The following is a 12,742-nucleotide window of genomic DNA, read 5'->3' on the forward strand; positions in this document are numbered from 1 at the left end:
GGAAGTATCAATGGGGAGAAGTTTCAGCTGACCAGGTCCGTCCAACGAAGCAGACTTTGCTTCCTGCAGAAGATGGAATTTTCTAAGATAATGCCGCTTTCATGCAGCGGGACTTGTCCAGTCGTGGTTTGATGAATACGAGGATGAAGTGAAACATCTAACTTGGATCACACAGTCCCCCGACCTCGATATAATCGAAACATTATCGTCTATTTTAGAATGTTCATTCTGGAATCGATATTCTCCACTGACATTTCTCTCGGAACTTTCGTAATATCTTCATGAAGAATGGTACAATATTCCTCTCTTCAGCATTTATGATTTGATTCCCAGGCGAATCGCAATTATGTAACATGCTTGTATTTTGTGGGGGCTCCATTATTTTGAAAACCACCTGTAGGTTCTTAAACTTTAGATGCATATACCATATTACTATTGCATACAATTACATTACCATTTACATTCTTTAATGTTATCATTTAATATCACCGTCTTGAAAATATGAGTATTAATGTATTTGAAAATTTCTTCTAGGGAGACGAAAAATGTTAAGCTGACTGTGATTCCTCTTATATGGGTCACCGAGGTATGTATTCGAAATCTCGCTCAACTGTTCGTTCTAAATGCTTCACAAACGAAATTTTTATTCACTATGAAAATAAAATGAGTTTTATTTTTAAGAATTTTAACTATTGTAGCAATTGTTTTAAATAGATTACTAAATTTTTTTTTCCATTCGTCTTCCTGGCAATGATCAATAGCAGCTAAAGTGTCAGCTCGTTATGTTTTTCTTTTTTCAATAATTTCCTTTGTGGTAGCATTTGTCGAGTTTCCACTTAGTGTAAAATGTTTCTATTGTGATGTATTGATGTATTTTACTGCAGTTGTATAGAAAATTTATTTTAAATGAAATAAGATTAGGAATGAAACCTTTAACCTTATTTCATTTGTCATCTGATACCCATTTTTACTTATATTTTCATATTTTAGGAGGCTGAAATTACTGATGAAGTGGCCACTTTATTTACTGCCAAAGTGAGGACTCCTATTACGATAGCTAAATCCGTGCTAACAGCCTGCATTGTTCTTGGTATTCTTTGGATTGTGATCGCTGGCTTCGTTACAGTATACATACTCGTGAAGGTACGTATGTTTACGGTAGGTTTCACTTTTCTTAACAATAGCCAATTTTAAAATTCTTTTTTCTGGATATAATTAGATTTAATTCGAAAATTCGATAGAATTGTTTGAAGTTAATTCAAATCAAATCGTTAAGAATCCGATTCTTTGAATTCTGCAATTTTAAAACTAAATCCAGGTAAATCATGTATCGTAAAAAACATGAAAAGACCGAAATCTTTCTGCATTTATTGGTTTGACTGCCAATTACGTGTAATATTTTCATCTTCCTGCTTTCATGTTATTAGAAAATCTAGTATCTTTACGAAAGTCAACCGTGTTGCCCTATGTATAAAGACAAACTCTGGAAACCCCCTAAATTTTTCTTGTTTCGAATCACTGCCGTTTATAAATGCTACCTTGAACAATAGTTAATTTCGATGCAATTTTGTAACCCAGTAATTTTAACTGCGACAGGAATATTAATAACATTAAGTTTTTTTTTGTCTCTTAATGCAATCAAATTTAATACTAACAAATATTTGTATTTAATATCAATTTTAAGTTCATTTGATTAAATACTTAGATTGAAAATTCGAATAAAGTGAATCTTCGCTTTTATAAACCTTGTATCTTGATAACAAAACGGAATTTCCTAAATTTTATTTTATTTTGTAGGAACAAAAGGCAGCGAAAGCTGTTATCAAGAGTAAATACAAAGCTGTTCCACAGAAGCCTGAAGATATAATTAAAAGTGAAAAAGGTCTTAGTGTGTAAGTATGATTAACAACACATTTTCGATAACTGAAGAATGTTAATGACATATTAAACATTTTTAAAATAAAAATATGTGGAATGCGGTATTGTCATTTTAACACTGCAGAATTTTTGAGGGGTTTCAATACACTTTGTATATTAAAAAAACACTAAACTTCAAATATGTTCATTATAGGTTTCTGGTTCAATGTTTTCGCCTAGCTTAAATTTCGATGTAACTTGATATTTCCTCAACTGATTTTCTTTACTAACATGAACATCATTGAAATATTATTCAGGATTCATGTTTAATAAAGACAAGGTATAGACAGGTTTAGAAATTTGACTTGATTAAGATATTCGCCGATTGTCTCGATTAGTTTAAAATGTATTGAGATACTTTAATACAATAAAATTTTTATTCCTATTCAGACAAAAGAAATTGGATGACAGTTTAAAACCCATATAGTATGTCGATTCTTTCAAATCTCGAATTGATCTCGTATTCAATAGTTTGAAAGTCTTCATGTAACATTTGCTTAATTTACGTAAGCCTTCCAGCAACCTATTGAGTTGAGGAATGGTATAGATGAGGAATATCAATCGGAGGAAGGATTATTTTATTAAATAACGCTATAAAAAAAACTGGGAAATCTATATACCTTTAAGCAGTGAATTACTCGTTGTGGTCCAACTGATTGCAGATTTTCCTCTAGGCAAAATGCAGTTGATTGCCGTTTTCTCTAAATCCTGTAGAAAAGCCTTCTAAAACTATATAATGGAGCTGTGTTCTACTCCTAACTTGGATGCATTTTTTCTTTTTAATTAGAGCCGGTTGACAAAAAACTAATCCATATAAACATGACTTACTGTTATTGATTGTTATGTTTATTCGCTATCCAACTTCGCCAGCACTCATTTTTCTGGACTAGAACAATATCTTTGGAATGGTACCATCACTCCCCCTCCTCTTCCTCTAGGGATACATTATGTCGAAGTAATCATGTGCCCATAGTCATCACTTTCTGTTTTGCCGCTTCCTTTTTTGCAGCTGTTGGCCCCCAGTCACTGGGGAACTTGGATGCAATCTGGGTACTTGAAATCTGTTTTGACAAACAGGTCATGCTATCCGTTTTCTTTATGATTCCCTGATTCTTGTATTTGATGCTTTATGATGAGGTATTAAAACAACCATCACCATGTTTTAAGACAACTACAAATATCAGTGTATACAAAACTGAATTTATATTAATGTCGGATACCTATGTAGTACATCCTGTTGCACATATTATATCATCTAATGTTGTTTAATATCAAACAATATTGTACAATATATGTGTGCTACTAATGTAATACTGTTAGCTAATTGATTTTCTAATTATTTTCAGGAATGCCTAGTCAAAAGAACCACTTTCTTAAAAGGCGGAATACCAAATTATCATTGCAAAGATGGCTTTGCTCCAAGCATTCATCTTCATTCTGTACGTAAGTGAAGTGTCCCTTAGTCATCTTCGTTCATCATCAAGACACGGACCATTTGTCACCCTCCTTTTATCCGTATCAAGACCAATAGATACTACGGCACCAAGAAAAGTCTTGCAAAGAACCGACAACAAAGCATAGACTAAAGTTCGACAAATTAAAACATTTGATTTAATCTCTCGTGGCATTCATTTTATCATTGGAATGCATTGTGTATTACCTAGTTCAGATTTGTTCTAACTTTGTTGCTAGTTCTTTTCGATGTTTAGTATCTGACATGAAATAATTCGTTTTAAACTTGATATTAGAAATGTTTTGAATTTCTTTTGTATATTTTCTAAAATTTGAAAGAAATGTAAATTAACTTTAAGTATTTGAGCATTATTTATATGTGCAATAGTTTAAAATTCTTCTTTCTTGGCAGTGGATTGTAAAAGTTTGAGATTTTTAAAATTGCAAATTTTTAACATTTTAAACTGTGGCTTTGTACCTTAGACTTGTTTTTTGTACTCGAAGTTGAGCTTCTTTTCAACAAATACTGTAGCGTCGTTCTTGACGTTTACTTGGGCATAGAGCAGGCTCTATGGTGTTTGTCTGAAAGTGACCTTTTAACAATAAATATATGGTGCCAATGAACACAGTGTAAATAATTTTTATACACATGACTACTTTTATTTTTGTTTTCTATGCATACTTTTCTACATAAATAACCGTTTTGATTTTGTAAACTGTTTAGTAAAGATTTTGCAAATAAATTTAGATTTTTAGTATCCAAGTGTCTGTTTTATCAATGCATGCTTCTCTAATTCAAATAAATGATTTTTGCTTTTTAAAAATATTTGGGTGGGTACAAAATAAAAGAAATCCAAGATAATGGATAATAGAAAATGTTTAATTCTATGACATAACACAAAACACAGGTTAGAAAAACATAGTCGGAGGCACACAGAAGGGACAGCATTTGCAGAAACTCGCTGCACAAGCAGACAGAAAATAGCAATAGTGTTCAAAGTGCAGCTAAGGACTCGTTGTATAATTAAGATGAAAAGCAAATTGACTTAATCACTTCAACCACTATCGTTTGTATAGATTTTCTGATAGGGCATGGAATTTCCTTGGAGGATTTCCAGATCTCGGTTCATAACAGAATGAGATACAGAAGGTTCTGGAAATTCTCGTATTTTCCAGAACCTTCATTTTTTTCCCCCTCAAGTCTCATAATTCGTTATTAAGTTCATCGCCAAAGACGGGGTAGTTAATCTGGCATTCTTTAAGGAAATCTGTAAATTTCCAGAGCGATAGTACTAATATTGCTTTCCAGCAGCAGTACAGAATCGTAGCGATATGCATTGCAAAGCTTCATATAAATCCGTTGCTCTTCAAACACTTTCAATTTCGAATCCCTAAATGCACACAACTGATATATAATCTCTTCAATAAAGTTCTAAATGAAAAGGATGTTAATGCTATTAAGAAAGTTTTTTTTTCTCCATAAGTTTGAGTTAAATGTTAACAGTAAGAAAAATTTAGTTTGAAAACCAAATTAAAGTGCTAAATTATATTATAAAATACAAAAAAAAAAAAGAACACGAAAGTTAAATTTTTTAAATTATCTTCAATTATACAGCTTTATTGCCAGTATTACCTTAAACTATAAAATTACTTTTAATTATAATAATCTCTCCAACGCTCTCTAATATTTGTGCCAAATTACAGTAGTAGCGCATCCATCCATTCATTATTCAAATAACATTTAATGTAATATAAGCAGCAAGGATCTTTTTTTTTCGAAATTACATATAAAAATAAATTTCCTAAAAATTCAATTTTTTTCTCTTTCTAATATTTCAAAATAAGCAATCTGCATATAACGGACCAAAAATATTAAAGGATAATCATAAACTTGTCTAAAATTATATACACACTTACTAGAATTTTCGGTTTCGGACAATTAATTGGATCAATCTTCAAAAATATTTAAAATATTTTATAATATATCCTTATATTGTTAACATTTACTTCTCAAGAAAATTAGCAAAATATTCTAAATAAATAACATTTTGCAATGAAAAGCACTCTGTAAGAAAAAAATTGTCTTTGTTAAAAATTAATCTTGTATCTGAAATGGCTGTAACAATTAAAAATAACAAATGTTAAGATGCTAAGTCAGAATTGTTTCTGATATTTGTCAAATACCAGCGGGAATGGTCTCCTTAAAACTTTATCGCATACTCTCTAATAAAGTTATCCCAGCGAACGCCTTTCATGCCATTGGCGTACAATAAGTACGAAATATTAACCTTGGCGTGAAATTAACATTCTTACCGGAGCTATCGTGTGTTCCTTGGCAAGTGTTTTTAAAGATAAATGTGTTTGGCATTCAAAAATTGAATTTGGGTTTTAGCCAAGTTATTTCTACCAGACTGAAACAAAACATTTGACACAAAACTGCATTAAAAGTCACAAAATCACATATTGAATTTGATACATTTAAGTAAGTAATTGAATTTTTTGAGTTATCACTTTTACATGTTTCTGAAAGTACAGATGATCAACCCCTTTTGTATTTGGCTCAAAAGTTGGTAAGCGTCTATCCTAAAGATGTTAAATCTGTGCACTGAATTTATCTATTTAATTCTCGTCGTTTCGTAGACATTGGGTTAATTTATATTCGAACAGTCGGACAGACTTCTCCAGAGCAAATTTTGCTCAAAATTTGATAGAAATCTACAAATTTAGGTTTTAAGCCCGCATACCAAATTTCATCTGTCTAGCTCAAAACGTTTTTGAGTTATCTTCATTGCAGACAGATATTTTTCAAAAACGTGTTTTCGAACTAGAAGAAGAGGTCTGAAACTGGGATATGGGTCGAAATCTCGAGTTCGAATTTTTCGACGATTACAATACATCCTCTATACTTCGCATACGAGGAAGTAAAAACTAGTGATCTATTATGATGTTTGAATATTCTTTTTGGAAACCTCAGAGGGAATGTTGTTTAAGGAATCATTATTTAAAAAACGGTGAAGAAATGGTATATCTGAAATTTGCCACCAAGTATAAATGCAGAATTTTTTTTTATTTTACATCAAGGCTAATACATCGTATGTGCAATAACTTTTTAACTGAAAAATAAGCTTCATGGAAGACTCCTTGTTCTACTTCACAATTCTAGTGTCTTGGATACAATTTTATTTATTAAAAATTGAGGGGCAGATGTAGCATACTAGTTTTTAATATGTAATTGTGATTACTTTATTGGCGATGTAAAAAGCCCCCACACATATAACCACTAAAGCGAGATTCCCCTGACATTTCCCAAAAACAGTTGCTCTCTAGTCATATGTCTATCGAAATGACAGATAGGAAGATGAATTTCAGCCATTTCTATCACAAATTTACAATAATTCTTTTCCAATTAAAAATTTAAAAAACCGCGAAACACAACCATTTAAAAAAATTGATTATGTACGAAATAAGATATATAAAAAATGATAAGTCTAATAAGTCTTTTATTCTTAATGTAATACATTTTGGAACCGAGAATATATGAAATTTTATCAGCTGCAATTTATCTTCAAATGGAGAACATCATTTTTTGTTTTTGTTTTTGTTTCCTGTTCCTTCACTTCGAAAAAGAATGGCCAAGTTTGCCTGAAACATTCGAATTTGCTTTAAGCGTTGCAGATATTGTCTTTAAGTTTTTAGAATTTGCTGTATCCAAGAATTTAAAAAGTTAGAACTCACCAAGCAGCAATGGGACTTATTCACTTATTGCCCACTTGACACACTAACTACTTTTCTAAAAAAATCTTTGCTGAAAATTTTGATAGATAAAAAAAAAAAAAAAACTGTATTTCTCGTTTGAAAAATTCATTACCGTTTTTTATGCCTTGGATTTAGCATTGGCGTTTTATATAAACGTTGGTTAAAAGGACTTTTTAATGAGAATTTTTCACTGGAAAGTAAAAATTTATGGAATTATTATTCTGAAATGCATTTATTCAAAAAAAAAAAAAAGAATTCTGTCCTTAAATCCGAACTTGCCTGTCTTCATCTTTTAAATATAAGGAGTTATTTTTAAGAGCTTTTTTAGAACTTTTTCAAGCTAATGTTCTTAGAAATGTTTTTCTTTCTCAATTTTCAAAACTTTTCTTTTTAGTGTGGTAGATACGGATATTCTAAAAATCCTTTTTTATTATTATTAATCATCATCATTTTAACAAGACACATTTATCCATATGTCAGTAAAAGGAACAATTGGAATAATATAGTTTTTGTCGTGAAGTAATTGGCAGAAGGAAAAAATCGCACTCCAATTTCTTATTTACCATAGTGAATATGATATCTGAATAATCTTGGAATGAACTCATTCGACAAATTTAATACATTCTTGTATAAATTCTTCAACTATGGTTAATATCCTACCATATCAAATATATTTACTTTTTGTCATCAAATTGTAATCGGTAATATTTGATTAGTGAAATAATTGTTGTAAAATAAGTTAAATCGTGAACACTACATATTTTACCGCTATATATAATTTCTATTTGCACATTTACACCATTTATTTATATTGAATTCGTATCATTTGGCAACCACAAATCAATTCTTAGCAAGTCTGCATTGCAAGAGAGTGGCGACATTTGGCAGAAAAGCGGATATAACGAGAGCTGCTTGTTTTCACCAGTTGGTATTATCTATTCACGAGACAAGGAAATATTATAAAAAAATAAAATATAATGAATTATAAAATATTGAAAATTTATTATTGAAAAAAAAACTAATTGGACAAATAAAGTATCGTTACTTTTCTGAAGTGTTCAGTTCAATTTGAATTGGGAAAAATCAGTCGAAAGGCTCCCCATGCATTTGTTACATTTTCCGAATTTGGTGTGCATAAAACTGACAAACTCATTTTCCCTTAACAATTTCACCGACAAGTGATCAAAATAATCAATAAATGCAACAAAACATACAACTTTTCTTCTTTCTTATTGATTTCTTAGCTGACTGACTAAAAACAATCGACTAAACGCGACATTCGGTAGATATTCATTATAGTAGTTATTCTATCACTATCACTATTTTAGTTATTCCGCCGAAAGTAGTGCAAACTATATGTTGAATAGGCTACAAAAGAATTAGATATTGTCAAATTTGAAAAAAAAAAAAAAATACCTAATTCGGCTGCTCACCATGTAATAACTTTAAGATAGGATTATCAGCCTCTTTGATCTTCCCGCATCTCTCTTCCGAAGCAGTCAAAAATTTTGCAGACAACTTATTTCAAAAACACTTATGTTGTGTACTAAATGGAGAAGTTTGTTTTCAATTGAATCATTTTCTAGTTTTAATTCGTAACTGTTATTTACTATAATAAATTTTTTATATAAATTCTCCTCAGATTCCTCACCATGGGGCGTCACAGGTATGGGATAAAAATTTAATTAAATTAATTGGTTAATTGATAAGAAATTGCTGAAAATTTAAAAATAGTTTATTGTCAAGAGTACACATGAATGGAAATTTCCGAAATCTGGTACATTAAATAAGGGATGAGAAATCGGTTACAAAATTCGATTTTACAAATAAGAAACAAGGCATGCTCGATAAAAACGGGTAAGAATTGAATTCGTGAAAGATCATGTGAAGGAATTCGTGAATAATAATTGTTACTAGCTTTCCTGCAATCGTGATACACACTGCCAAATGTTTTAATGATGGAATGCTACAAAAATAAAATTTCCATCTCTGAATATATTGAAAACAAGCGAATATTTCATGCTCTTGCAAGATGAAAGGAAGAAAAAAAAGCAATTTTTCTTTTTTTTTTAATCAATTAATATTTTTAAAAAGCCATTTTTATCATATTTCTAGCGCGTAATTTATAATTTAAAATTCATTTGGTATGCAGACAATTCTTTTTATTAATTTAAATATCACTAGAGGCTGATAAAATTATATTTGACTTCATAATTTCTTTTTAAATATATGCATAATTTCTAGTGGTTTCTAAACTAGATGGCGCCACGACTAAATAGATCGGACGAATTATTTTACGTATACATATGTAACCATTTTCCATGCCTTACAAGAAAAATATACCGTTCGAACCTATGCAATATATTTCAGGAATTAAAAATACTCTTTCAGCAATTTAACATTCTTTTATTTAAGGATTTTTAACAGAAAATGAAATTATTGTTTTAAACGATAAAATATAAACCATATTCGATCACACTGGGAATATTAACAATTTATAAATTTACAGCATATTTCGTTTCACTTTCTAGGGAAACTAGAAGCTGTTTTAACATATTTTATAGTTTATTAGCCAAAAAATTATTATTAAATCAAAGCTTGGATTTCTGAATTAACTTGGATACCAAAAAATGAAGAAGCCTGGTAATTAACAATAAAGTTTTCAAAAAAAGAAGTAAATCATACATATCATTACGTTATTTGTTTCATTCAATTACTTACATAGGAGAGTTAAAGATTGAATCTCTTTTTAGTTGTTAGTAGTCTCAAAATCAAAAAAAAAAAATGTTCTCAAACTTTCTGGGGAATATTTTTGAGGACAGTTTTTTTTCCAAGAGATGGCGCCACGAATCACTTAAATATTAAAGTATGCATAATTTGTTGAACTATAAATTTTGGTTGTGTGAATTAAATCTGTATTTATTATATTTATGCAAATACCAGGGAAGCATGTCTTCTAGCCTGTTGGAAACATATATAATGAAGGTGTTCTTTGTGTGAGACTCTTGATTAGTAAAATGAAGATATTTTTATTGGATTAACTAGATTTACATAGAAAACAGTTTTTAAAAACATGCTTTTATTTATGTTCAAGGCAGCTGATATTTTAAAAATCTTGATTATCATTTCTCTTTTTAATTTTGGTGTCTATTTTCCTAAAACTCACTACCAAATAACACCCCTAGAATAGGACCAAAATTAAATTTAATTGCTGATTAACTGATGATCAAATTTTGAAAATGAAATAAAATTGTCAATGAGAATATACGTATATGGAAAATTAACAGCTTATTTATGTTATGAAAATATTTAACTTTAAACGAGGAGTTCTTGTATATATATAACTTTATTTCGTGAAACTCGGAACCAGCTCTAACAATTTGGATCGAATTTTATATTTAAATACGGTTTTGCTTTTTAAGTTTGTCTATATAGGTGTCTTTCCTGAAAAAACAAGATTTTACACACACACACAAAAAAAACCTCTATTTTTTTATTTTATTTTTAACTAGCTATCAAAGCCTTTTTTTATCTGCTCTCATGCTGACAATGTCCTATAGCGCCATCTCGTAAATATTTGTAGTACTTGCAATGTTGCCATAGAATGGTAACATACTGGTACTTCAAAATTTTGTGAGATGACGCTATATGACATTATCCGAATGCGAATATTTTCAGTTCATATTCAATAGCAACAATGCAATTATTGTATTAATCAATTCGAATAACATGTTAAGCTAAGCGCATTCATGATCTTTTTATTTAAATGACCAGTTCATATGCAGCTAAGATTGAAAAATATTCATATGTAATCAGTATGTGATTAGTTTCCAAATATTTTCTCCAAAAAATATGATTAAAAAAAAATGCTGGGCGAAATTCGGTTTTTTTCGTAGAATAACTTTTTTTTTTTTTTTTTTTTTTTGGAATCATCTACAACTAAGACTAGTGAATGGATCTCATTTGTTGCAAGCAAATGCTTCGGGAAATTTGCATCCTAGAAAACTTCCTACAATGATTGTAAAAGGCTTGCAGATGCAAAACGCGTAAATAAATAAATAAAAATAAATTGTTGATGGGAAAGATTTTAGTGTTGTTGAAATTGAAAGCTCATCAATAACTACAATGATCGTAAAGAAAAGGAATTAATGAAAATTTCATTAATATTCAAGCAATAAAAAAAGCTCGGGCAGAAATGAAGGAGATACAAAATGAAATTCAGAGAAATAATTTTTTGTTCATCAACACTAGGGTCCCTTGAATCACATGCAGCATTTCCAATGTACTGCCATTCCATGTACGCATCCTGTGTATTATATTCTCTACTACTGCTAGTTAAATGTCACTTAGTGCTTTTGTATCTCCCATTAATGCCGCTTTGTTTCATAGCGCTTTTCATTTTCTTCTTGATCCAGCTCTTTGCGGTCAAGTAAACTCGAATCTTATAATAATACCTCTCAGCGCTGCAGCTTTAAGGACAGCCCAAAGCAGAGTTACAAGAATTGAGAGCTTCTCTATATTATCTAGAGCCGCAACGCCATTACGCACTCTAGTGTAAAATAGCTTTACAAGTTAAACACATTTAGATAAAGTATTTAGAACACATATTAAGCTGAATGTTAGCTCTCTCCTTTCACAAAAGGAATGAGCTGCTGTCACGTACGCAAAGGAAACGGCAGCGTCAAAATTTCACCTATCAACGACATTTGGTACTTTTTTTTTTTTTGATGAAATTCGTCTTATTCTACTTTCCTACTTTGAAAATGGTTTTATTTCGCTTATTAGTTTTAGTAACAGGGAAAGTTATTTTATGATCACTCTAAGTTATATATTATAAAAAATTAATGTCTATTATATGATAGTATTTAATATATTATGAAATGATGATGATAAAATATTTAATTTCATAAGCACTTCAACTTCTCTGGCTGTGCGAAAGAGATTTTATATATATATATATATATATATATATATATATATATATATATATATATATATATATATATATATATATATTAGCTTGAACAGTCAAGCCTAAAATCTTACAATTTGTTTCTCGAATTCAAGTTATTTTTTTACTAATCAGTAAAAAGAAAAAAAATACTATTATCAAATTTGTAAAATAATCAATTATGCAAATTTTATACTGACTTTTAGAGTTCTTAAACACTTTTCCAAAAAATTCTGTTAACTTAAAAATATATATAATTATTATCCATATATGGTCTGAAAGGATTTCATTAGCGTTTATTATAAAGTTTCTTTACCTAAATTTTATGCACAGACTTTTAGAAAACAATTAAAAGGCAAAGCAATTAAAATTATAAAACAATTTATGCAGGTAAGTAATTAATTGGACTTTAAACTTTTAAGCATCCTGTGTGAAATAAATTTAAAAATACAACTTTCTGACCATTAGCAATTATTAGCGGGAAAAAATGCAAATGTTATCCCAAATATTATAACTCTTTTCACCAACTCTATCAAATACGAACTACACAGAAGTGGCTAAACTGAAATTTAAACCTTTAAGCATTCTATGTGAAATGAATTTAAAAAAAAGACTGTAACCATTTGCAAATATTGTGGAGATAAACTATAAATACGTCTATAAAAA

The 12,742-nt window shown here is 29.7% G+C and overlaps 1 protein-coding gene across 3 annotated transcripts in view; it reads left to right on the forward strand.

Annotated features, from left to right (window-relative positions):
• The window catches only part of LOC129958336 (lysosome membrane protein 2-like), a 103,834-nt gene extending 99,707 nt beyond the window's left edge, over positions 1-4,127 (forward strand). For 2 of the 3 annotated variants that reach the window (XM_056070750.1, XM_056070752.1), the window contains exons 11-14: positions 535-586; positions 991-1,158; positions 1,798-1,892; positions 3,264-4,127. In XM_056070750.1, the coding sequence (XP_055926725.1) occupies positions 535-586; positions 991-1,158; positions 1,798-1,892; positions 3,264-3,273 (325 nt within the window). In that variant the 3' untranslated portion in view covers positions 3,274-4,127. The remainder of the gene's footprint in view (positions 1-534; positions 587-990; positions 1,159-1,797; positions 1,893-3,263) is intronic. The other variant, XM_056070751.1, reaches the window with a different exon arrangement.
• Positions 4,128-12,742: the final 8,615 nt, after the last annotated feature.

Source organism: Argiope bruennichi, chromosome X1 (genome assembly GCF_947563725.1).
Source record: "Argiope bruennichi chromosome X1, qqArgBrue1.1, whole genome shotgun sequence".
Lineage (NCBI taxonomy): Eukaryota > Metazoa > Arthropoda > Arachnida > Araneae > Araneidae > Argiope > Argiope bruennichi.